The sequence below is a fragment of the Melanotaenia boesemani genome, chromosome 23, assembly GCF_017639745.1.
Source record: "Melanotaenia boesemani isolate fMelBoe1 chromosome 23, fMelBoe1.pri, whole genome shotgun sequence".
NCBI lineage: Eukaryota > Metazoa > Chordata > Actinopteri > Atheriniformes > Melanotaeniidae > Melanotaenia > Melanotaenia boesemani.
In genome coordinates, this window is record NC_055704.1 from 6636736 (window position 1) to 6663881 (window position 27146).

A 27146-nucleotide genomic window follows, 5' to 3' on the forward strand; every position below is an offset into this window, starting at 1 on the left:
TGTAGATACATAACAGACGACCAAAACAAAGAATTAATTTTAAATTACATCTTTATCCTCTTTGTTACTTGCAGCCTTGGCACAGGCACAGAGGCATAATTTCCTCCAAGCCATTTTATGCTGTTTTTTTAATCCACCAGATTTCTATTTTAATATAAAAATGCATGTAGAAGCTGCAGCTTTTAATCCCAGTCTGCATGCAGACACGATGTTTCCAGCCTCAGCTGTCAGATTATGAGGCTAAAATGAATGTATGAATAGATATAGCAGCATAAAGGCCGACCAGAAGAAGACAACAGAATTTATTACTAACAGAACTTTGTAGAAATAACACACAGATCAACAGTGACCAAGCCTTTTCTCATCTGCATCATCCTCTCGAGTCTTTGCTTTCAGGAGAAAAAATATTGGCATTGAAACGAACACACAACAGAAACTATTTACATATTTACACTTTTCCCTCATTTCCAGTTATTTCTGCTACTATTTACCTGCTATCCTCGATAAACTCCGGCCGTAGAGGAGCATTATGTTTCTTCTTTTCAGACACACATAGAACTTTCTGCTCACTGGTTGATCTTTGGCTGCTCCTGATTGGACGTTACCGTCAATCTAAGCTCTCTGATTGGTGGAAAGTCTGACAGGAAGTGGCTTCTCACAGTTTTCAGGTCAAAATAAGTCAACATAGTAGTGATAGTGACACTGTCATTAGGATGAAAATGTGATAAATAATGCTGTTATCATGGATCATTGTGGATGTACCAGACAGAGACTCTGAATAAGCTCTACATTTTGTAGCTGGATTGTAAACTTCCTCAATCAAATTTAAATGCCTGCAAAACTTCTGTAGATCTCCTAAAGGGGAAACTATCCATCACTATTTACCCCACAGAGTTACACACTACCATTCCTGTGACACTGATGATGATGGGGTTAAAAACATCAAAGATAACACAGACAGAAAACAGGATTTCCCAAAGAGCTGTTAGCCGGAAACTTGGCATATCTCAGCATGGTGGTGGAAACTGGACATGTGGAGGCCAAAGGAAGAAGAGTCAGAACTTAAAAACTATCCACAGCAGATGGATCTGAAAATCCTGAAGAAATTGGAACAAATCCAGCAAAGACCTGAACTGGGATGTGAGAGATGCATCTGGACCTTCAGTTGATCCATCTACTGTTGCCTAAAGCCTCATCAGAAATGGTCTCCATGGAAGCGTGGCTGTCAAAAAGCTGTTCTTAAGGAAGGGAAATAAGGGAGAAAAAGCTGGTGTATGTCACATGAAACAAAAACTGGACTCAAGATCAGTGGAAACAGGTTTAAAAGGGGGAATGAATCCTCCCCAGAACCCAGACCTTAACATTACTGAAGCAGTGTGGGAACATCTGGACAGCTGTGGTCATTTTAAACAAGGAGACAGATCCCAGATATTGGTTTCTGATGAGTCTGCAGCAGCAGAGGGAGCCAGAGTTCAGTTTGATGGTAAAACATTAACTGTGCCACCAGTCAGACAAACTAAAAATCCACTACAACACCATGAGCACATCTAAAAGTTTCAGTAACAGTACATAAAGTCATCCAGGCTGCTGCTCAATCAGAGAGCAGCGAAAATATATTAATGGTAATCAGCGGAGTCCTGTTAGGAGCTTCTCGCCTTGTTTACCTGGGAACCCTAACGGTGGTTTACTGATGTCATGTTGAAACCTCTTGTCCACATCAAAAGCTAAGAATCAGAGGAAACAACTTGCCTCTGATTGGCTGCTTAAATGAGGCAGAAACTCAGAGAGTAAACAAGCCAAATGAAGCTTATTCATCTGGTTTCTTAGCAACTGAACTGACAAGTTTGTACTGGTGTGTGTGAATGTGTGTGAGCACGGCCGATCATTGACATGCTGATGATTTTTCCCCCTTTGAAGTTTAATAATTTATTCTGCTCTGAGGCCTTTCAGACAGAGTCTTCCTGTCTGAGGAGGAGATGTCTGAATAAAAGTTGTAAAGAAAGAATCCGTTAAAGCCTCAATTCAGAAAAAAAAAAAAAAAAAACTAATTCAAGTGTAAGATACTGATAAAGACGTTTTCCAATTTAATTTAGTGTGTTTGGTGCTTTACGAGCTGGTTCCTCTCAGTTCCCTCAGTAGTAGAACGCAGCTAAATGTCTCCAATCAGCCAATCAGAACGCCTGCTTGCAGCTCAGGAGAAAGAAATCTTAATAAGAGCTGATATAAGTGAGATGAGGGACATACAATTATGAGAGCTCCTCTATTTATCCCACTTCTCAAGTGTTGCTCAAATAATTATCATAACTCAACCTCCTTTGTCTTAGTGATGTCTCTTCTCTTTTTAGCTTATCTCTTGCTCCTAAGGGACCTTTAGGAGAAGTATTCAGAAATAAATGATAACAGAATGATACGAATATGAGAAGCTCAAACTGATCTCAAGAGACAACAATGAACAACAGATGACCAACACAATTTTCCTGTGAGATATTCCCTCCATCAATGCGTCAAGGAATTATCACCCTCATACCTCCCTCATGGAGTCTGTTTCTGACAGTTTGAGCAGACTCATGCACATTTGTGGCCTGCTGGAGGTCATGTTGCAGGGCTCTGGCAGTGCTCGTCCTTGCACAAAGGTGGAGGTGGGGGTCCTGCTGCTGGGTTGTTGCCCTCCTACGGCCTCCTCCATGTCTCCTGATGTACTGGCCTGTCTCCTGGTAGCGCCTCCATGCTCTGGACACTACGCTGACAGACACAGCAAACCTTTTTGCTACAGCTCGCATTGATGTGCCATCCTGGATGAGCTGCACTACCTGAGCCACTTGTGTGGGTTGTAGACTCCGTCTCATGCTACCACTAGAATGAAAGCACCACCAGCATTCAAAAGTGACCAAAACATCAGCCAGAAAGCAGGAACTAAGAAGTGGTCTGTGGTCACCACCTGCAGAACCTCTCCTTTATTGGGGGTGTCTTGCTAATTGCCTATAATTCCCACATGTTGTTTATTCCATTTGCACAACAGCATGTGATACTGATGGTCAATCAGTGTTGCTTCCTAAGTTGACAGTTTGATTTCACACAAGTGTGATTGACTTGGAATTACATTGTGTTGTTTAAGTGTTCTCTTTATTTTTTTAAACAGTATATATACATATATATATACATATATATATATATATATATACATATATATATATATATATATGTATATATATTTATGTTGCTCTGAGAACGAAAATCTGAAAATGTGCTTATCTCTGCCAGTAGAGTTCACAACTGACGTGTTTATCCTTCTTATTCATGATGTTTCTGATCATTTTCAAGCATTAATGTAGATCAGGGAAGTTTTACCAGTTACCATATGACAAATCCAAAAAATAGCCTTTTCCCTGCGAGTAGAGTTCATTTGGAAAATCTGGCCTCTGTGGTGGAACAAATCCTCAAAAACCATGTTTTTACTTCTTATTTACAATGTTTATGATCATTTACAGCCATTAATTTTGTGGAATAAATTTCAAAATAAATATGACTTAGAGTCCAGTGTGACTTCTAAATTTCTCTATATTCATTTTTTGACTGATACGACTTATACTCCAGAGAGACTTACAGCCCGGAAAATACAGTACTTACTAACATGTTTCTACGACACAAAATCCAACATCTGTATCCACTTAGGTTTAAGGATGTAAAATCTTGGACTCGTGGGCCTTGATGAAAATTATTTGCCATTATTTTTGCATTTTGGTCAGAATCATTGGTCCATCACCCTACGGAGGCAATACTGCCAGACCATCAGAGTATGGCCTCAACATCTCTGGTCCATCTCCTTATGGAGGCCATAGACCTAACCCATCACTGTATGACCTCAACACCTCTAGTCCTTCACCCGATGGAGGCCATGCAGCTGACTCACCAGCAAGTGGGGTCAATCCACCTGATGACAGAAAAGCAGCCTGTCACCGGACAGAAGAAGCAGGCAGCTCATCTGAACAAGGCAGCATCCTGTTCTGTCCTCCTCTCTTTCTTTTAAGTCTGTTTCACCAAATTTATGTAAAACTAATCAAATTAAATTTCTTAAATTAAAAGAGCGTAGTGCTGAAGAATCTACATTAAACCAGTAAAATATTAAACACTTAAGGTCTGCATTTATTTACAATTATACATAAACGAATACAAGAGAAAATAAAAAGCAACATTAAAATAAAATCTAAATAAATATTAAAGAAATTAACAAATTAAATAATAAGTAATATAAAAGCAAATAAATTAATGAAATAATTAATTAGATGTAAATAAATAAGTGGAACAGGTCTAAAGGGGTTGAAACACAACATCATCATCACTAACACTGGCATCATCATCATCATCACATCTGATAGGCTGCCATAATCATGTGACACGGAACACACGAAGGAAAAATGCTGTGGCCAAATTTTATTTATTAACACATTTAAAATAATAATAGCAAATATTATTAAAAGTACTGAATCTGGTATTTTGACTGGCAGGTGCTGAAGAATCGATTCCGTGGTATCGATGTGCAAATTCAACTTTATGGTCACTTAAAACAAAGTGGGTGTAGTTTGTTATGCATCCATCTTTTTAAGTTAAACTTATGCCTCCTTAACTTTTTTCTTTTTTTTCTCCATGTAATCATAATCGTGATATCAGGCTGCGTTTGCTAACATTTTACTGTGAGCCAGACACACGAAGGAGGATCAGCTGTCATCACAGTTTACTACATATTGTCCTGGAAGTCTGGATGTAAATGTTCTCATCTTCTTTCAGCTCTGGTGTTGCTGCTTTCCATTGTCCCACAATCACCCTGCATCCTGCTAGCATGACCACTCGGTACCACCGCCTGCTACAACCACTTAGTTGGAGGTTTGTGGGGATCATGGCTGTGCTCCTGGTCAGGGACGTACTGAAAAAGTCATTTACAAAGGACAGAATTTTCTCTCATAAACCTTTAATCCAATCACACTGGATTCTTTAATGTCAGCGCCAACATAAACCATTGTTTGTTTGTTTTTTAACAGTTTCTCCATTATCTCTTTCCCATGTCAGTTTGAGTCCCTCCAGTTTAGATCCATAGTGTTCACTACAGTGGATGTATATTTAAAGGCAGTTTTCAAGTCTATTCATGGGTGAGGAGAGTATAATTAAATTAGACACTTCATTAGACATTAATGAATCATCCAGTACACTGTAGAAAAAATAAATATATTATAAAATGTAATATACATGCATATAATCACCAAGTTTACCTCTATGATAAAGAGGGTAAGAAAATGATACAGCTATATATTTTAATAGAATATTTATATTATATAAATATGATATGTTTTTATTAAATAACTAAAACATAAATAAACTAAATAAAAAGTCAATTTTAAAAATAAAGAAAACATCACTGTACATGTCTATAGAAGTATATATTGTAAGTACAAAAATAAATGTGGTGCTGTTTTTTTAATAATTCATGCATCAGAGGCTTAAAGGGTCAGAAAATGGATGTTTTGTATTTAAATTTCTGGATCAGAACCAGACTTTAGTATAGAGAAAGGTAGTGCTGCATGAGCCAAGGTGTAATTTTTTTCAGGTGATTAAATATGACCATATGACCATTACATGGATAAAATTACTGTTTTCACCCACCAGTACCAACAGAATGGCTTGTTTATGGTCTGTATCCTGTATTTAAATCATAGAGATGATGCAAATGCTTGAAAAAAAAGGCTTCAGTTTAATGTAACTAGGTGCCACTCTCCAGTAAATCCCTTGGAAACCCAATCACTGTGTTATTAAACAGTTGGTTTTTGATCATTTCAATCCAGTTAATCCTTCTGATTTAAGATATAATAAATTTGTGTGTATATTGGGGTTTAAATGAGTCTATTTTAGTTGTTTCTTGGTGGACTTTCCATTAAGAAATCATCACTTCAGTCCAGTCCAGTCATTTTAATCTGCAGCAGATATTCTTACAGCAGATGAGAAAATGTCCTCTCCTTCGTGTCTTCTGAAGTCTCCTGGTGTTTATTTTGGTGCTGTTAAAGTTCCAGATCGTAATGTGTGTTGAACTGAAACAAACTAATTTAGAGGAAGTGTGTGTCAGTGAAAGGGAAGCTGGTTGGGTGGAGGGAGACTCTATTCTTGGTGACTCTTTCCTGTCAGGGTGTGGCTTTGTAACCCTCTATCTCACTGTACGTAGTAAACACCGTATGTGTGTATGTTACTCATGTTCAGTGCTGTTAATCAGATTAGTCACTCTCAATGGGGGACTTGAGCTCATTTTAATGCCCCACAAGGATCAGGGTTAAAGCTGCACTATGTTCTCTATAGTGGAGGAAACATGACTGCGTGTGTCAAGGCATGTTCCTATCAACACGCCAAGACGTGCTTTGCTGTTTTCTGCCCTCACCCACTCACTGCTTACTGCATCTTTTTTTTTTAGTTCTTGGTGTCAGTGTAGGGCAAAGTGAGGGACTTTAGCCGACAGGAGGGGTAATATTTATGACATCAACTACCCTGAACCCTAAAAACTAAATAATTGTTGGTTAAGTTTACAAAAACATATTCTATTTACTTTCATTTGTAAATATTTATTTTATTCTCTTTTTATATCATTTCAATATTTTTTTGTTTTTCAGATACTTGACCTGAACCAGACATCTGCGTAGACTGATGTCACGTGATAATCTGAACTACAGAAACTAAATTACTTCTACGACTTTATTCTGGGACAACTAGAAACCAGTGGAAATGTTTTTACTTTGCAGGAAGCTATGGGCAGCAGAGAGCGAGGCTGAAACGTCACAAGAAACAAGTGTCGAAGGCAGTTATTACGAAGTCAGAGCAAAACCGGACGTCGATGTGAACTGATTTCAAAATAAAATCTGTCGGTTGGAGGTGGCGACGAGAAAAATTAAATGCCTACAATGACTAGTAAATATTGATCATTAAATTAGTTTCATATGCGACTTATTTGACTAGTTAGATGATTCTTAAGGTCCTGTTGATTTTCAGTACCAGTTTTTGAAAGTTTTTTTTTGCTAAAAAGATACAGTATTTGGAGTTTAACATTATGATTAGGCGAAGGGAGATGACTTGTGGCAAAGGATCCCAGGGCAGGACTCAAACCTGGACAGGTTGTAATAAGTAGCTGAATCCTCTTTACGTGGGACAGATACAGAACACAGAAAACTTTTCTTTTCTCATGCGCCTATGCATGAAATCTGCACGGTAACTTTTTTTTAACTCATCTTGCTTTTAATCATTTTAATGTAATTTATTATTTTATTGTGATTATGTGTTGATTATGTGTTGATGCCTTTTACTATTCTAAATATCTGTAATGTCTTTGTTTTATGTAAAGCACTTTGAATTGTCCTGTACATGAAATGTGCTATACAAATAAACTGCCTTGCCTTGCCTTGCCTATTTGATGCTTGGTAATCAATAATAAGAAAAAAATGTTAATTGATCTTTTCTTAACATCAGAAAACATTTTAGACTTTCTAGTTCCAGAAATTTTAAATAAATGTAAATAAAGGAGGTTTTTATTTTAAATGATACAAACTGGAATGAACTATTATTAGTCTTTTATTAAAAATGGGTCACATGTCATTAATGTTCTATTATAAAGTAATATTTCATATATGTTAAATGTTATATATGCTTATCCCTGAAATTTTCTGAGAGAGCTTGCAGCCTTTATAATTTCTTTGAAAGGGACAGAGCATAATAATGAATGTACAATGTATTAATGTAAATATGCCAAATTTAGCAAGATGCTAATTTTCATCCACAGTCCCATCAAAAATAACCCATAAAATATCAACACAAATTACATCAGAACCACATGATGCACAATACCATTAAAATAATTATTACAATGAAACATGTAAAACAAATTAGAGATAGTAGGCTCTTGGTTAAGTTAAAAGCGACCTTAACCACTTAACGTCTGTATTGATTTATAACTATTAAATCAAAAGGAAATACCAAAAAGGAAAAAACTAGAAAAAAACAAACAAAAATATTAAATAAATTAAAAGCAATTAATTACTAATAGACAATACATTCAATAAATTAGGGAGATAAGGCCAGGAGTGGTTTGTTTAAAGCATGAAGGCATAAAGGGGTTAAAGTGCTAATATTCAAGGTTCAAAGTAAATGTACTGAAAGTGCTTACATCACCAGTGCCTAACATAAAGTGCTATTGTAAAAAATTATAAGTTTTTAAAAAAGAAGAGGCTCAATATTCACAGTGGCAATTACTTTTCAGCCATTTTATGCAATTTTTTAAAGAAATAGTTTGATTTATTTAGTTTTAAGTCCAATTTCTTTCTAATAAATTATTTCATAGTTTAAATGAAGAGTTGTTTAATATTTAATCTTTGTCTATTTTCACCTGTTGAAGAGTTTATTCTGAAAAGTTTAACAGGAAGTGCCTTGGTTTACCACCCGCAGCTTGACTTCTGATAAGCGGCAGCAGGAGGGAGCGGCTCTGATAAAGCGACGTTCACCTAAAGTGGGAAAGCGAGAGAGAGAGAGAGAGAGAGAGAGAGAGAGAGAGAAACGCGGACGGGTGGATGACGGTGAGTCCGCTTCATATCTTTCGTTTATCTTTTTTCAAATTTTCTTATCTTTTCTTCTCTTCTTTGCTCCATCTTTTAGCTGTAGCTTTACCCGGAACGGCCCGGGTCAGGTCAAGACAGGCCGGGTGAGACAGATAGGCAGACAGGCCGGTGCCGAGCTGGGTTGGGTTTGCGGAAGCGACCGACCGGTGGACAGACGGACAGACAGACAGAGGCTCCGTTAACGATTAAACAGTTTATATTAGACTGCTGGGCGGCATCACGGCGGCTGTCTGTCCGTCCGCGTGACTGCCTCTGGGTGGTAGAGTTGTGCTCCGGCTTGCAGTTTGTTTCAGGTCCTCCATAGCAGCGGGGCCTGTTGGCAGAGCAGACCGGGCAGGGAGTGTCGTGAGGCGGCCACAGAGCTGCGGAACCCCCGCTGCTCTTCTGGAGGATAAAGAGAGGAAGTAAGTCAAGACAGACTACGGAGTGGAGGAGTTTGGAGGCCCTTATGTGTCAGGCTGACATCCTGTTATGTACAGACAAAGCTTTGGTTTATTCCTCTGGTTGTACTGTCAGCAACAAACAAACACAGACTATTGACAGGCCCCACCTAGTTCTGCTTGACTCAGGGATCTGAATGTGGAAACCCTCTTTCTCCTCCAGAAACTTTCCTTCAGTAGGTCCCTTACAGCACCACGAAACACTCAAAAATAGAGATACAATGCGATTTGGGATAAAAATAGAGCAGGAACTTAATGGAGAAAACACTAACAAGTGACTCATAAAAATGCTTTGAACACTGAACTTCATGCATCGCTGGTATTTATGAGATGTGGTTTTATTTCCAGTTTCTTAGCCTGCTGTGTCACATAAACAAACTCGTTTCTGGTCTCCCCAGAACAGGAAGCAGAAACTCAGCACAAACGTCTCAGTGAGGGGATGTACAAAAGTCTTCAAATACAGAGAAAAGTTAATTTTTTATTCCATTTAACTTTACATAATTACATTATTTATGTCCAGTTAATATCACATAACTGTACCTCCTTCTGTTTTTAACAAATGTTTCACCTCACAAGCTAAATGTACATTTTATTAAGTCTCCAAATATTTAATCTCAGTAATATTTAATTGCAAATAAATTCACCAAATTTTCCAGGTTTCAAAAAGTGCATTAAGAGGTCTAAAAAATATTTGCAGCTCTGCAGATACAGATTGTGTAAATCTTGAACCAATTTTATAGTATTTTCTTTTCTTTTTTTTTTTACATGTATATACTTGTTAAGTGTGAGTGCACACTGTTCTAAATACAAAACTGAAGTAAAAAATAATAAAATTTAAAAAAGTTGAATAAATGAAAAAAGATAAAACTTAAAACAAACAAAAAAAAGCAAAAAAAAAGTTAAAACATTAAATTTAGTTGCAGGATTTCTTTTATTTGGCCAGTTTTTTCAGCGACCAAATACATGGATCAGCTAATTATTCCAGCTTTGCTGTTGCTGGTTTAGTTTATAAAAACATTTGATTCTGTTTAATGTGTAAATGTATGAAAAACTGGGCAGCTTCTTAATTCTGAAATTATTTTCCATTGAAAGACTTGAAATGCTGCCTGAACAGCTGTAATTGGATCATTTCGAGGCTTTTTGTTTAATTTGTTAAATGCTATTTAAATGAATATAAAATAATTTTGTATCTGTCAGTATTCAGCTAATTTAAGCTGCATGTTTCCAGGTGATAACTGCTGGATTAAAAATCAAATATACTTAATTTTTAGAACAATAATGCATAATTTAGTTTTACCTGAAAAATCAGTAAAATGATCCAGTATTTTGACTGGATATTTTATCTGCTTTTCTGTGAACACAAAGAGGGATTCTTGTGATTTGATTGGTCCAGATCATTTTATGATCCAGTGACCTCTGCAGGTCGATGAACAGCGACCCTGAAGCATCGCTGTCGATGCATGAACCGATATTTTCTGGTCAAGATTTACGAGTTCACATTTCGTAGTTGCAGATTTACGAGTTCAGTAAAGCTTTTGGCTCAGAATAAGAAGACTTCTTATTTCCAGCGAGTGTGCGTCGTGTTGCATTATTTCTCACTTTGTCCAGTTTTCATGTAAACGTTTTTCATACTGATTCGATTGAGTTTTGATTTTAAAAGGTGGCCAGCCCTCTTAGAAAAGGATCTCTGTGTAGTTTCCGCTGTAAATGAGCTTGTTGACCAAACTGAAAACGAGGCTCTGCTGTTTGTATGTGGAAACAACATGGCTGCAGCAGTAAGACGACGAAAGGCAGAATTTTTACCTCTGCTGAGGTTTAAATGTTAAAGAACCAACATTAAAAACTGGATCTGCCCTTCAGGACATTACTGGAATGATGAAAAGTGTGAGGAGGAAATATCTGTGGACCAGGTGGGACATGCAACTCGTTTTTCTTTTCTAGTTCTCAGTGATTCTGTTTGTGGGGGAAAAGTCGAGTTTTATCTTTAATAATCAACCAAATCTCAAGCTTTTAGTCCATGTCAATCAGGATTGCAAAATTTCAGGAATTTTCAAAGTTGAAAAACTTTCCATGGGAATTAACGGGAATATTTGGGCATTAACTGAAAATTTACTACATTTTAGGTTTATTCACTTAACAAGGAACTTAAATATAGTTGAGGAAAGTGGCACAATCTTGTCTAGAACAACCAGATTTGATTCAAGCACGGTTGAATATCTATGCCATGCACGCACCCCCTACATGCACCACGCATTCCTCCATCACACCAGCGGGTGATTTCTTCAACCCTGGAGAACTGAAGCCACACTTGAGCTTGTAACTGCATAAAGTCAACTAGGTTTTCATAATATTATGGGGTAAATTTATTTTATTGTGAAGAAAACTCCAGATGTTAACTATAAATCTGTTCATGCCGTTGTGTTAGTGTTTGTAAAAGCTTTTTGTTCTCTTATTTTACAAAAAATGTCACGTTTGCCATCCGATGTGTGGAGGTGCCGTGACAGGAAGGATGGACTATAAGAATAATATAATGTAATGTAATATAATGTAATATAATATAATATAAAATAATATAGTCCTGCAGAGCGACCAAAACGGAGCTAAAAGAGTTAAATGTTGGAGTTAAACTCGTACTTTAATGAAGAAGAAGCCAAGCAAAATATTTAACTGCAGTTTTTTCAGCCATATTTAGATTTAAACTTCTCTAAAACAAAAGTTTTGTTAGGTTAGCTATGATGTAAAAGTTAAAAGGAAAATTCAGAACCAGTTTGGAGCTGAATAAAATGATTCCATTATTATTTTCTTTTAGTTTCCTTAATTTAATTTTACTTTAAATCACCTTCATATTTGATGCCTAATGTTTTCCTTTCATTAGTAAAATAATAATGACAAACACGAAGCATGTGAGTCACTGTGGTTCAGACGTCCGATGTTTGTGAAACTGTGAAGAAACTGGAGCTTTCTTCACATTCACCAGCACAAAACCAGCAGAAATGTAGTTTTTTTCTTTTCTCATTGAGCTGGAGCTCATTTAACGTCTTCTCTTTGTTGGTTGTTTTGTAAAAAAAAAAAAAAAAAAAAAAAAAATATATATATATATATATATATATATATATATATGAATGCTAATTTAATTCAATATTTGCAATAATTCAGATTAATTATAGAATTAAAATTATGGTCTTAAAAATTTGTTGAAGTATTAATTTCTGTTTTATAATTTCAAATTGGGGATTGGTAATTAGTTTTTAACTGAAATAAAAATTAAAACAGCATTTCAGAAGTGAAACGTTTTTGTTTCAGGTAAGAAATTACTTGATTATTTTCATGAAGAAATAAATGATAATTTAATCGATAGAACATCAACAGTTGACATCAATAGTAATTTTAATAGTATTAAAGATAATATCAGCTAACAATGACATTAATGCTAATTGATACAAAATACGTTTTGGTAAGAACAATGACAAACATTTTACATCAAGTTTAAATGCATCTAGTTTTTATGAGATTACGAAGCCAAAATCCAAATAAACTTAAGAAAAACCAAGAAAAACTCAGATTTCAGACTTAAACTTATTTAAATAGTTGCATGCAGATCAGAATTCTATTCTTTAGTCAGTTTGATTGATTTTGTTAAGCAGCATTGAGTTCAGATTTGTTTGGTGTCACGCTTTCAGCTTCCTCTGGAGTGTAAAATAAATCATGATTTTTGATCAACTCGAAATACCTCATCAGACCAATTTTTTGGACAAACTAAGTCTTCTAGAAGATTTAAGGAAAATAAAATAAAAACAGACGACAGAGAAACGATCTTCAGTGACCGACTTTAATGCATTTAGAGAATATGAACAAATTACATTTCAAAGCAGCAACATTCAGTAGAATTTGGATAGTCATTTTTTTTATAATATTCTATCAGCTACCTTTTTAATATGACTTTTTAATGAACCGAGAATCCTGGTTATTTATGTTTTCTGGAGCATTATGTGTTTATTTCTGCTGAATCCAAGATTTCACCTGCTCCACAGTTCGTGCTGGTTGTTTTCTGATTCTTCTCTTTATGACGCTCCAACAGTTGAAGTCATGCAGAATGAGTTCTGACATCTTCCTGCTGAAATTAAACACAAGTAGAATATGTCTGCTCAAAATTATTTCCACACTTTTTCCAATTTTCTGGTCTATAGATGCTAAAACACTAAAGTTCTTTACACTCTATTATTTAGAAATATTTTTAAGCATATTGATGGAGTTTGACCCAACGTGTGAGCCATGAACCATCCTTGTTTGTTAAAAACGAAGAATTTAGTACTTTTATACCCAATCCTGACACCCTCACCTGTTATTATGCTGATTGGAAAATCTTCCAGAATGATGCAACTGGAAATTATAGAAACCTTTGTCTTTATTTGCCCTTTTCCCCTAACACTGCTCCAGTCCAAGACTCTCTGTGGTTTGCCACGCTCGTTCAGACTTGTTGCATCGCAGCGATGTAGCGAGACAAGCCCTGTTTGCACCTCCAGGCACTGAAATCTATCTGCTGATGCTTTCACTTACACTTAAACTGCAGACAGAAACTCCTCCCAAATGTAGCTTTATGTATCGTCATCAGCAGGTTACATAGTTTAGGGTTATAGGGAATTATTAATCATATACAGATGCTTTAGAAATGAATCTGAAAATGTTTGGTAATTATTTTTCCCACTGAATTATGAGTAGAAAAAGTAAATTAACATTCTGAATGATGTTTTGAGCGTCACCTTATTTTCATAAAGGTTTAAAACAGCTTCAAACAACAAAAATTGAGCATATTTTTTGTTTTAAATTTTGGTTTACATCATAAACTTGGTAGAAAGGGTCAGTAAATGAGTGTTTGGTGGATTGATTCTTTCTTATAACAGTACCTCTCAGTAATCTCATTCTGTTGGATGGAGCCACATTAATAAGTAAAATGCATTCATGGGATGAGTAGCAGTGTGTGTGTGTGTGTGTGTGTTGTACTCATGCAAGCTTCCCAAATCTTTTCTGCCAATGTCAAACAGCTGATTCTGTTGTTGACTCCTGTTTTGAGCTTCTGGTAGCCCAGGTGATGACATTAACTATTAAAACTCCAAGACATGTTTTACTTTTTTTTCGTCGGCCTGCTATTTATTATTAATGTTTTTAAATGTAAAAGTTGAAATGTTGAAGTTGAAGCCTTTAACACACAGATCATCAGTGACCAAACCTTTTCTCATCGCCACATCATTCTCTCAAGTCTTGGTTTTTAGAAGAAAAAAATATTGAAAATATTGAAACAGAAACTATTTCCATATTTCCACTTCTTCCTCATTTCGAGTACTTCTGCTACTATCTCACTAAACAACACTACCTGCTATCCTCACTAAACCAACTCCAGCTCAGCTGCTTTGTGGCGCCACCACAGAAACGTCTTCTTGGCTTTATTCCAGCCATAGAGGAGCTTTGTTTTTCTTCTTTTCAGACACACATAGAACTTTCTGCTCACTGGTTGATGTTTGGCTGCTCCTGATTGGACGTTACCGTCAATCTAAGCTCTCTGATTGGTGGAAAGTCTGACAGGAAGTGGCTTCATCATCATGTCCAGGTCGGTTTTTTTCATTAATTTATTTTTAATTTATTTAATGTCAATTTTGTTTGGAAGTGGGTCATTTGGTATTTTTTTTTGTAATGGGTAGGCAATTTATAAGCTACTAACTTCTGCCTACACCTTTTGGTTTTCCATCTTCTTTTCTGTAAATTTTTTAAATATATATTTTATTTATTTTCACTATACCGAATAAATGGCAAAAGTAACTAAATAGAGGTCTCTTAGCAACATAGTAGTGATAGGGATCTTTTTATGCTAAATATATGATAAATAATGCTGTTGTCATCGTGGATTTACCAGACAGTCTCTGAATAAAAACTACATTTTGTGGCTGGATTGTAAACCTCCTGGATGGGAAATAAATGCCTGGAAAACTTCTGTAGATTACCTAAAGGGTAACTATCAATCACAATTTACCCCATATTGACAATATAAGGGACAGTCCTTGTTGATCTAGCAGAGGTTAAAGTGCTGGTGTGGCACCACACATTCACTGGTCCACCTTTCTAGTCCCAAGTCGGACTTTCTTTTCCTTCCAGAGCTGCCTTAATTCTTGCTGTGATGAATTGATCAAGATGTTGGAAATATTCCTCTGAGATTTTGCTCCATTTTGACATGATGGCATCACACTGTTGCTGCAGATTTGTGGTGTTTACACCATGAACCCGCAAAGGGGGTGTGTCCTAGTAGTTCTAGAATGTTTGGTGTGGTTGCTAGGTCACTGTTGCTAAGTGAAGGGTTGTCATGAGGGAATAGGTGCAAACAAGTAATCAGTGTAAATGTTGGTGCCTGAAATAGAAACTGGTGTCAGAAATGTGAACTTCAGATTACATCCTCAAAAAACGAACCACCTGAGTTCAGTCATGATCTTCATCAAACGAGCTGGAACTCGCGAGAAAAATTTGTTCAAACCTTAGCAGGGAAAAACTGGCTTATACTGTTTTCTCTCTGTCTTTATGTGCAGTCTATTGTATTTTCAAATCTTTTACACACTTGTGTGCAAACATCTTAAAGCGACCTCAACATGAGGCAACAGCAGAGTAAAGTGAATAATCGGTCCGAGCAGCTTTATTCTTCATCCCAGTCTCTTAGACAAACTAAAAGTAGTTTTCAGGAATAGTTCTGCAGGATCCTTGAAGGACTTTCCAAATGACTTCTTTGGATGTTTCTGCCATTTGTTCGGTTCTCTGTCCAGATGATCCCACACTGCTTCAGTCTAAGGTCCGGGTTCTGGGTGGGGAGGATCCATCCCTCCATCAGACCTGTTGCCACTGATCTTCAGTCCAGTTCTTGTGTCGTGTGACATACTTCAGCCTTTTCTCCATTTCCCTTCCTTAAGAACGGCTTCTTGACAGTCAGAGAGAGACTATGTCTGAAGAGGTTTCGGCCAACAGTAGATGGATCAACCGTTGGATGCATCTCTCAGGTTCTGGTTCAGGTCTTCACTGGATTTCACTTCCACATCTTGTTCATCTGTAGATAGTTTTTCAGTCCTGACTCCTCTTCTTTTGTCCTCAATGTGTCCAGTTTCTGCACTTCCAAGTGAACCTTGGTGCCATTCGCTTGCAGTGTGAAAGCAAATAGAACATCCGATGAACCTAAGAGATTTATGTAGGAAGCATTGTAGCGCAACACGGTGAATATCTGGCTTCCTCTCCTGCTGCTCATACTGAACAGGTTCTGGTAAAAACTGCATCAGGTTTGAACAGTAAAGTAAAAACAGAAACCCGACTGCGTTCTTTATAGTTGCTCTTTTGTTTACTTGCAGTGAAGAGTCTTTTGGCCCCGGCCAATCAGTGAGCCCGATTTCCTTCTTATTTCTTCCTGGTCAGTAGTTGTTTTAGGGAATATCTTCCCCTAGGGATCAGTAGTTGTAACTGCATGATGTCCAGATGTCAGTTTTCTATTTATAATTAAATTGAATGAGAATAGATGGAAATGTTTTAATGTTCAGTTTCTAACGAGATAAAATCTATTGAAATTACTTTCATGGCCATTTTATTTATTGTTCCAAAACTACCAGCTTAACATGACCCAGTATTTTTAAATGGAACAATAAAAAAGCAGCAAAAACTGCTATTAACACACAATTTACTTAGTTAGGTAATTAAACACAGTTATTAGAAATTGGACTAATGTGAAGTTAATTGAATTCTATAATCTTTAAATAAATAAAGCTGAATTGAAAAGTTATTAAATAGTAATAAAAAAGAAATAACCAGATAAAATGTTGTAAACTTACATGAAATGGTGTCACAGTTGCTCAGAGAAAATCAAAGAGCTGAACCACTTAGAGAATTGATCAGGCTTAAAGTCGTCGTCAGGTTTATTGATTCATCGCTGGCTCTGCTGCGCCGAGCTGACGGGTCAGAAACTGGAATTCTGGGTAAATAGCACAGCGGGAAGATGACATTTAGAGAGAACCACCTGTTAACCACATGCACTCTCATCTCGTCACCATGGTAACCTCAGCAGACCCTCATTAACACATATGAGAAGCTCAGTGTGTGTGTACTGGTTTATCTGTCCTTGTGAGGATTAAATGTTAGCCAATCTGCACTTTTTCTGAAATAATTTTATTATTTAAAATTTCTTCTAGTTTAAAACTGATTACAAAGAGAAGAAATTACAATTATAGGAATTTATCTTTTTTTTGTTTTGGAAATAAATTCAAATAAGAATGTTTGCCTTTTGTTTTTAAGATCCTGAAAGTTGTTTAGGATATTAACTATTTAGCAGAGGAAACCATCTGCGACCTTTAAATGTGCATATAAATAGTTTTAGATGAGCAGAATTCTTAAATTTGTGCAGTATTGAACACATGGTTGCACAATATTTAGAAAGCAATATAATGGTTGAATATTCAGAAAAGGGCATGCTGTGTGGCAAAAATGTGTTAACGGGGGCTGCTTCCATCTCTTTACCTTGTTTGTTGTAGAAAATTAAACAAAAGCAGGACTTTCTCTAAATGGGATGCGTCCATCATTAGTAGACCTGCGTTTGTTTTGTATCCTGTCAAAATTTTGTCATTGACGATGTTAATAAATCAGTAAATTTCTGTGTATTCTGCAGCTTTAACTGAACCTGATCTGTTAGAGCTGCACATTCACTGACTTACTCTGGTTGGATTAAAGTTTCGTTCCCTTCCTATAAAGTAAACACTCTCTTTTAAAAGGGAAACTTGATTATATTTACTTTTCTGTTTGTCTTCTGCTTCTTGAGTCATAATTTAGTGTTCTGTGGTTTTAAATTATTAAAAAGAAGCAAATACATAAAGTGTAAGAGGTTATATACAGTACTCTGTGGATTCTATACATCTGTTTGGGAAGGCTGTGACTTAGGAGGTAAAATGGTTTCATTCACTGGTGTGTGAGTTTGTACAAAGAGAAGCATGCTCCAAATCCAGTTCAGACTAAGATGTGAGCCTGTGAAAGAGTTTGACAACAAGGCTAAAAAATGTATTTATAAATCACAGAAGCGCTGCTGCAGGTTTCAGCTGCAGGAATAATCCTCTTTCTATAAATAAGCAACCTCAGACTTTTTTTTTATCTGGGTTTGTTAGATTTAAAATATGCGAACAAACCATCACAAAGACCACAATTTCACAGGGAAAATAAACCCAAATTTTTAAAATATAGATATAGATGGGTTTTTTCTGATGTAGCTGCAGCCATTAGGTTAAAACAACTAAAGAACAGATATAAAAGGAAAAAAGTTTATATAAAATTTTTATTATAAGAACTGCAGGTAATTTTAGGAATAAAAGTGCAATTTTCAAATTTTATTTTCCATTATTGCTCTTTAAAATATTTTCTTTTAAAATAAAACATTAAGAATAAATAATATTAAAAAAAAAATAGAACTGTCTGTTTAAAATAATAAAATAAAATGCTTCAAACATTTCAAATAAATTATGAAAAATAAATTATAAAATAATAATATAAGCATAATAAACAAAGAAATTTAAATACATCGAATATTTAGGATAAGACGGTAAATGGCCTTTTTTACTTGTAAGATGTTGAATAAAATAAATTTCAAAGTAAAAAAAAAAAAAAAAAAATCAGAACACATTAAAATATACTCGTTATTTGTACAAAATTGATAAATATATAAAAAAATGAGAAAAAATATTCTGATTTAAATGTAAGTTTTTTGTAAAATATCCAAATAAAAATAAATCAGTACAGACATTAAAAAGAAAAAAATGATTAAAAATTAATAGTATAAAATAATTTAAATAACAGAATAGAAATGAAAAAAAAATGGATTATTTGTTTTGGTTTTTCTTTGCAAACCTACTTTCCAGTTAATTAATTAAACTTCCGTTTCATTATACTAATAATCATCCTTCATCTGCTGGAAAAAAGACGACACCAGTGAACATCTGCTGACTGCCAACAAATCCAGAAACATTCATCTAACGTGATTAATTAATGCACTATATGATAACTCTGTCTCCTAAAGAAGCATCTGTTCAGGTTTGAATCATGTCCTCACAAATATAGAAGAGTAAATCGGTGTGTGAGCGGGACATGTTGCTTCTTGTTGCCATGACGCCGCAGGCTGCGCACACACAATGAGGCATGACTGGTATGCACAAACACGAAGGGATAGGTGCATAGCAACAGTAACCAGGAAAAATTCTGGTGTGGTGACATCGCCACCAGCTGTCTGATCATGTGACCTCAATGTTTTCATGAACTCATCCTAATGCATGCTGGGTAATTACTACCTCCCAGTGACAGGAAGGACTTTTTTTTCTTTTCTGTGTGTAATTGATGGTCTGACAGCTCCAGGTGCTCTCAGCTGTCAGTAATGCTGCTCTGTGATTGGTTGCTGGAAAATTATGTCCAGGAGTGATGTAGTAACCCCCCCCCCTCTGTCTCTGTCTCTCTCTCTCTCTCTTACTCTGTCTCTCCCTCCTTTTGTCTATGTCTCTCACCCAGCAGACAGACAGACAGGATGCGTGAATACAAACTGGTTGTTTTAGGATCAGGAGGCGTCGGAAAGTCGGCTCTGGTGAGTACCAGCAGTTACAACAGTTTCTTTCAGTTAAATCAGCAGCTGGCGGCTCAGAGATCCACCGAGCTCACAACGTCAAACACGAACATTAGACGAGGTTTCGTAAAATGCAACATAAACATAAATCTGTAGTTTGTGACCTGAAGACATCACCTTCATGGTAGCGTAAGTCTCTCCAAAACATACACCTCTGCATCAATGGTACATTCACACCGATGAAGTCCTCCATGGACACCGATGAAGTCCTCCATGGACACCGATGAAGTCCTCCATGGACACCGATGAAGTCCTCCATGGACACTGAAGCAGACATCAGTTTTTTTTCCCAAAGTCAGCTGAAACGTGGACCCATCTGACCTCAGAACTCCTCCTTGTTTAGTCCAGTTTCAAAGGTCCAGAAACACTTGTGTAGAAGCAGATTTGTGGCCTGAAAGTTCTTTAGTCTGTTAAACGAAGGTGAAAACTTACATTTAAAAAAAATTACAGATTTAAGTTTTTATTATGTTTATTTAACATTTAACAGTTTTTCATATTTTTTACACTTGAAATGATAGAAATTGAAATAATTAAAATGTAAAATAAATTAACTAAGATGATAAAAAACCAAAAACAACCTGTTTGTACTGCAGATAAATCAGTAACTGTCAATAAAATTTAATCAGGCTGAAAATTGATGTTAAAAATGTGAACTCAGAATATGGATGTAAAATATTCAGTTTTAAACTTTTCTTTTTAGATTTTGATGGCTAAGACCGTATTTGTTCTTTTTTTTTTTATTACATAATTGTTTATTTATTTATTTTTAAATTGTTTTATCCCTTTAAATGGCTTAAATAATTTATTTAACAATTATTTAACTTTTTTTTGCTCATATAAGATATAAACAAAAGAAACAAAATGGACAAAATTGTTTTATTTCTTAAAATTATTTTTTTTATTATTATTTTTATTTATTATTTATTATTATCATATCTTAATATTTTTTGTTTTAGTTGTAATTTAAAAAACAAAACAATGGATTGAGTGTATTAACTGCCAGAACTTCAATAATCTCCAGTCCACCATAAGGGGGCGCTGTAACAATGTGATGCCCTAATTTAAATCCACAAATCAACTAAAGTAATTAGATTTTTGTAGCTTTTATTTTGTCTGGCTTTCAGATTGAATGTTTGAGAATAAAGCTGATTTTAAATATATTCTTTTGGAGAAGATGAGATCAGTCTTCTGGAGTTTTCAGTTCATCTCTCTGAGAACGAGGCTGACGTCAGCCTGATCTCCTTCAGCTCCGACACACAAACACACTGCTGTCAGTCACAACAAAGACGAGCTTCTCTCCAGATGAAATAATGGAGACGTGTCAGTGTGTCACATTAATTCCACTCTAATGACTTCCAATGGAGAGCAGAACAGAGCTCCATTAACACCACTGTCCTACTTCCCCTCATCCCGCTCTGTGTCCAGACTGTCCAGTTTGTTCAGGGAATCTTTGTGGAGAAGTACGACCCAACGATAGAGGACTCCTACAGGAAGGTAGGCGGGCTTTAACCTTCTTCATCACTGCTCCTCTTCATCATCACCATGTTCATATATCTGATCTTGTTTTAACTATCACATTTCTTCCAGTAGTCAGTGTTTACGTGTGCTTTGGTAACTTATTGGAGGCAGACTGGATGTTTCAGCAGGGAATTAGTTCATTTATAAAACTTTTAAATGGGTGAATACTTCATTCTGATTGGCTGCAGAGTCATTTTTGCATCAGATGACTGTCAACACCTAAATTTTACAAGTAATAGGAAAAAGTTTGTTTCAAACTGAAGCCTGTTGTATGACAACTACGTGGTTAGCAGTTATTTTTTACCACGTAGTTGAGTTGTAGGTTGACAGTAAAAAGATTGAGACCAGTTTAACTAAATGATCACCCTGAGACAATAAATGATGCTCTTTTGTTTACTATTCTGTCTTTGCTTCCTGAAGCTAAGGGCATGGCCTCTCGCAGAACTTTGAAGCATTTAGTTAATAAAAAAACAAACAAAAAAACCCAGAAGATAATTTTTTGTTGTGCAAGAAAAATCTTATTAATTAAAAAAAACTAATTGAATTTTTTCAAATGTAAAATGATTCAATTAATTCGAAGAAAAATAAAAAATGTAGATTTTTTTAATTGCATTGATTCAGGAATCATAAATGTAAAATTATTTTTTTAATTAAGAAAGAGTTAATTTGAATTTTTATTTAAAAACATTTGTTTATTCAAAAAAACTTTAAAAAATTCATGTAAAATTATTTTAATTCAGAAAAATAGAGATTTTTGATTTTAAAAAAATGATTCAGAAAAAAACGATTTTTAAAAAGGGTAAAATTAGAGAAATAGAGAAGAAATCATTTTAAAATAAATAAATAAATCCAGATTTCTTTTTAAAATATAAAATTATTAACATTATTAACAGAGATTTTTTTTATTAAAAGAAATCATTATTTTGAAAAACAATTTTTTTTTTAGTTAAAATATTCCATTAATTCCAAAAATAGTGTTTTTTTTTTTTTCCTTTTATTTTTTTCTGACCTTAAGTTGAGCTCATTTAACGTTAGCTCATCTGTGGACTAGACAGCTGAGTGGACATGATTGGGTCTGAGGCTCCTCATGCTTTCTGGAAAAGTTTAATTGCACTGGAATATTAAAATCAGTGGATAAAACTTCCAAATAATTATATTTTAAACCAATGTTATGGTTTAATATCTCAAAAAATGTTAGACAGAAGTGATATAAACCAGTAGTTTACTTAAAAAAATGTAAAATTATGATAAAAACATTTAATCTACTGATTTTTTTCTGTTTTTGTCTCCAGCAAGTGGAGGTGGATGGACAGCAGTGTATGCTGGAGATCCTGGACACAGCAGGAACAGTAAGATCTGACTGTTGGGAAGGAAACTACAGTGTTGTCCAGGTGTGGTGGGTTTGAGTGTCTGCTGATGATCTGTGTCTATATTTGTTTGCTTGTAGGAGCAGTTCACGGCGATGAGAGACCTGTACATGAAGAACGGTCAGGGTTTTGCTCTGGTTTACTCCATCACGGCTCAGTCCACCTTTAACGATCTTCAGGACCTCAGAGAGCAGATCCTCAGAGTGAAGGACACTGAAGACGTACGACACACGTTTCTAACAAATCAAAAACAAATCATTTCATTTTTTTGTTAACAATTTTTTGTCTCCAGAAGTATGTTACCTTCTCCATTTTTATATATTGAGAAAGCAAAACATTTTATGGTGGTTACATAACTGTGTAACTGACTTTTTTTCCCAATATGAATGTAAATATTTTGTGGGACTTTGCAGGTTCCCATGATTCTGGTTGGAAACAAATGTGACCTGGAGGTGGAACGTGTTGTGGCCAAAGAGTCGGGCATTGGCCTCGCCCGTCAGTGGAATTCCTGCGCCTTCCTGGAGACTTCAGCCAAGAGCAAGATTAACGTCAACGAGGTGAGCACACATGCAGGCATGTTTTATTGACCTGAAAAAAAGATTCTGGCAGATCCAAGTATTGATTTGACTGAGGCACGCAATTAAGAGTCCCCTGGTAGGACAGTGATATAGAGCTGAGTATCATCAGCATAATTATGATCAGATATTTTGTTAGCCATTTTGAGTATTTAGATGTTGAACAGTTGGCGCCTCAAATTGAAGCCTTGGGAAACTTACAGCACATTTTGTTCCTTGATTTTTATTTTTTTTTTAAACTTCAGCCTTTTTTTCTTTTGATTATGAAGTTTGCGTTTGTATGTGTGTAGATCTTCTACGACCTTGTCCGGCAGATTAACAGGAAGAGTCCAGTTCAGGGAAAAACACGCAAAAAGTCCACTTGTCAGCTTCTCTAATGACAGGTGAGGATTCAAAGTCTGATGTGACTAGACGCTCTTTTATTTTATAAACTGAAAGTTTACACATGTTCTGGTTTTCTTCCTCCCCAGTTTTCACTTGACTGATATCCTACAAACCAACCAATCACAGGACATCTTCCAGCCAATCACACCGCTTTAACATGTCATCGTCAACATCAGCCCCCTCTGACTTCTATTACCATGAGGACCACGCCTCCCATCCCCGTACCATACCATTTAATGGAGACTTTTGCCTTGGAAACAAAAACCAAACATCAAAAGACTGTGGCAGCAATGATGATGATGATGAAGATTCTGCTGTTGCAGGAATGGGAGGAGGAGGAGGGGGGGGTGGGGGGGTTATACAAACAGCTGCCAAGATTTAAACAGCAATTCCCATCATGCTCTTTGCTGGGTCATTCTTTGTTGGGGATTGGCCGCTTGCTTTTTGATTTTTAATGTTTCTTTAATTTCTTTTCCTTTTACTTGTTTTCCAGCAGTCCCAAGCCAGCTGCATGCAGTTTGACCATCAGCCATGTTGGCACCACAGTTAACAAGGTGACATGCTAACATGGCTAACTGTGTGTTTGTGTGTGGCTGTGGTTGAACCTGTGGATCCTGTGATAATTATTACAGTGGTTATTATTATAATTCTGTGTGAAAAGATCTTAAGTCGGTTAATGTCTGATTTTTAATTTTATTTTTTTTGGGTGGGAGTGGGAGGGGTGCAGCAGGTCGTGGCGTCAGCTCACTGTGTTGCTAGCAAGAAACTAATTTGAATTAGCCGACCGCTAACACAGAACGTGTTTTGGCAACATTCAGAAAGAATGTTGAAGATTTACATGTGTTAACTCTAGGTTAACTTTAGGTTATTTTATTAGCCTCGCAGCTAGCTGGGATGTTAGCAATCTTAGTATATCCCAAGTGAAAGAAATAGTCATTTTTTTTGGTTTTGGACTAGCATCTAGTAACGGTGTGAATTAGCTACTGAAATTCTTTGGTAAATTAAGGAGGGAATGCTATGCCTAAATACCGTTTGCGGAGTTTTATTAGCATTTTCTTTTACAACAAAAGCCCCCCAAATTTTATATATATATATATATCTATATATATATATATATCTAAATATCTAAATATCTAAAGATATAATAAATAAATGTCCTGTGTGTGTTTATATAGCAACCTTTACTGGCCAAAGCTAATGTTACGAATTTAAGCAACTCTGTGATCTTGTGAAGTTATTGAATTGTCTTTAAGGCAGTTTAATTGTCTAAAAGGACGCATTAGTAACAGTACAAACAAACAGTACTGTTAGGCTTTTGTAGGTATTAGCATTATGAGCTGTGAGCTAATTTGTTGGCATAGCAGCACAGTGAGCTAACTCTGGACCTGCTGTTCAGGGCAGACATGTTGCCTTTAGACAGCAGACTCACACTGGTCCAGTACTTTGACTGCGTGTGTGTGTGTGTGTTTTGTGAGTGTGTTTTGAGTGTATGTAAGCTCTGTAACAACAGTGATCCAGGCCAGTGGCTAAGTTGGCCCGGCAGGGTTGTGTTATAATTACTGATCTAAACAGCTGCAAGTGATGTTTCTGCATTAATAACCATATTAGTAACTGATTTCTAATATTATTAGCTTATCTGAGAGGAAAACACTGAGTAATTGGCCCTGGCAGTCAATGCTCCTGTTCACTGATGGACATATTTAAAATCATCATGGTTTGGAAGACCAAACTTGCTAAGATGTTAGCATGGACAACCACCTACAACTGTATGATTTCGATGTGAACGTCCTTATGAGTTAAAGAAAGGGTTTTAAATAAGATGTCAGTGTTTCAATTTAACGTAGCACAGCTGGTTGAGACCAACCAGATGGGGGTTGAGTTTAATATATTAGCCCTGCCCCTTTGTGGATAGGGCGTGGCCTGTGAAGCAGCTGCTTAAAAGCCATCAGGTGTCTGTCTTCTGCTTGACATGTGATGCGAGTGGTTGGCTTACAGAAACGGCGTTGGACCAGTGACCTCTGTGAGTACTGCTGTGCACAGTGGTGTACTTTTGGGAGTACTGCGGCACGGTGTGGTACTGCTGTCAGTATTCTGGTTCTCAGTACGTTACGTCATGTAGCATGTTGATGTTTTTGTCAGTACGCAATCTGACCTCCAGGAAATGCTGCAACTGTTTGCATGCCGAGCAGAAGTTTCCGGGTTGAAAGGTTTGTCTGCAGCCACGGTGAAGCCATTGTGATGTCAAGTTCTGTCACACAAAAAAGAATGAGGATAATTAATTTGATGTAGTATCTTAAAAGTTTGAGATAGTATTGCTAGAGTCCAAATAAGTATCAAAATTGTGACTTTACATCTTAAAATTTTGATATACTAATAAAAAATACTTAATGTCAAAATTCCTACCTAAAATCTGCACAATTTGAGATAGTTTAAAATTTTATATGATCCAAAAAATGCCTTTAAATCAAAATGCTTTCTCCATCAGAGCTTTTTGGTTGTATTTTCTTGCTTTATGGGTTATTATGTAGAGATACAAGGACATCATTAAGAATTATTACTCCTTTAATAAACACACCAACTTTTATGAAAATATGTTTAACATCAAGCTACATTCTTTAATATGAAAACTATTTCTGAATGTAGAATATCTCATTAATAAATATAACAAGTAATAGGTAATGGCCTTGTAGTATTGAAAATATATTCATATAGAATTCTACTTTGTGATTATGTTCATGTGTAGACAAATCCTTAAAAAGTCCTTTTATCTCTTTGCAACTTTATAGTGTGAAACAGTTTATTGAATGCTTATTTGCAGCTTATTGATTTAAAAATTAGATGTCGCTATTGAAGCCATGGCTGCTTTCAGACCTTTCCAGCCTCCACACGTACAGGCTGCAGTGGCATTTGTCATTTCATGTGACTTTTGTAATATTTCATGACAAAGGCCAGGCTAAGATTCATGATATTGTGGCAGATGTGGAGTCAGTCTGCAAGCACTTCTTTTAAAGCATCCTGTGGCCTTAACAGTTATGGTAATAGGGTTTTTTACTAACAGTTAACATTTTGAAGTATTAACATTTATAGTCAGTTATTAAATAATAATAAATGGAATAAGACATTGTAATGTAGTTGTAAGCAGATAGTTGTGTAATGGTTTTACAGGAAATGTGTAATCCATATATCTGCTATAACTACATTAGTGTGTTGTAAACTATGTATGTTCACTGCTTATATTTACATATTATATACATCCTTAACCAGAAACTCTGTAATAGATTCTCAGACTATTTCTTTTTATGCCATGTTGCCGTTGAAATGACGATTGCAGCTGCAGCCCGATGCAAACATAAGGAAAACGTTTTTTCATTACTGAAATAAATCTGCTTCTTTTTTCTCTGTATGGCATGATGACCAGTGAAATGTAAAAGAAACCAGTTCAGCCAGTAAAGTATCAGGCTAGAATCTCACTGGGAGGTCTAGAACTGGTATTAAAGTGGCCTGAACATGTTTCTTCCATCACCGAAACCCACAGCAGCAGCGGGAAAGGAGGG

General features: G+C 35.9%; 1 protein-coding gene across 4 annotated transcripts; it reads left to right on the forward strand.

The window, feature by feature from the left end:
- Positions 1–8477: 8477 nt before the first annotated feature.
- Positions 8478–26993, forward strand: LOC121634481 (ras-related protein Rap-1b). Of its 4 annotated transcripts, XM_041977148.1 has the most exons (9): positions 8525–8597; positions 8677–9043; positions 19637–19709; positions 21174–21242; positions 22559–22615; positions 22714–22854; positions 23047–23190; positions 23499–23591; positions 23679–26993. In XM_041977148.1, exons 3-8 carry the CDS (start codon positions 19653–19655, stop codon positions 23583–23585), a joined length of 555 nt encoding a protein of 184 aa, XP_041833082.1. In that variant the 5' UTR covers positions 8525–8597; positions 8677–9043; positions 19637–19652; the 3' UTR covers positions 23586–23591; positions 23679–26993. The 4 variants fall into 4 exon arrangements, with proteins under 4 accessions (XP_041833081.1, XP_041833083.1, XP_041833082.1 ...); XM_041977147.1 differs by lacking the exon at positions 8677–9043 and having other exon boundaries at positions 8478–8597; positions 19640–19709; XM_041977149.1 differs by lacking the exon at positions 8677–9043 and having other exon boundaries at positions 8506–8597.
- The last annotated feature ends 153 nt before the right edge of the window (positions 26994–27146 follow it).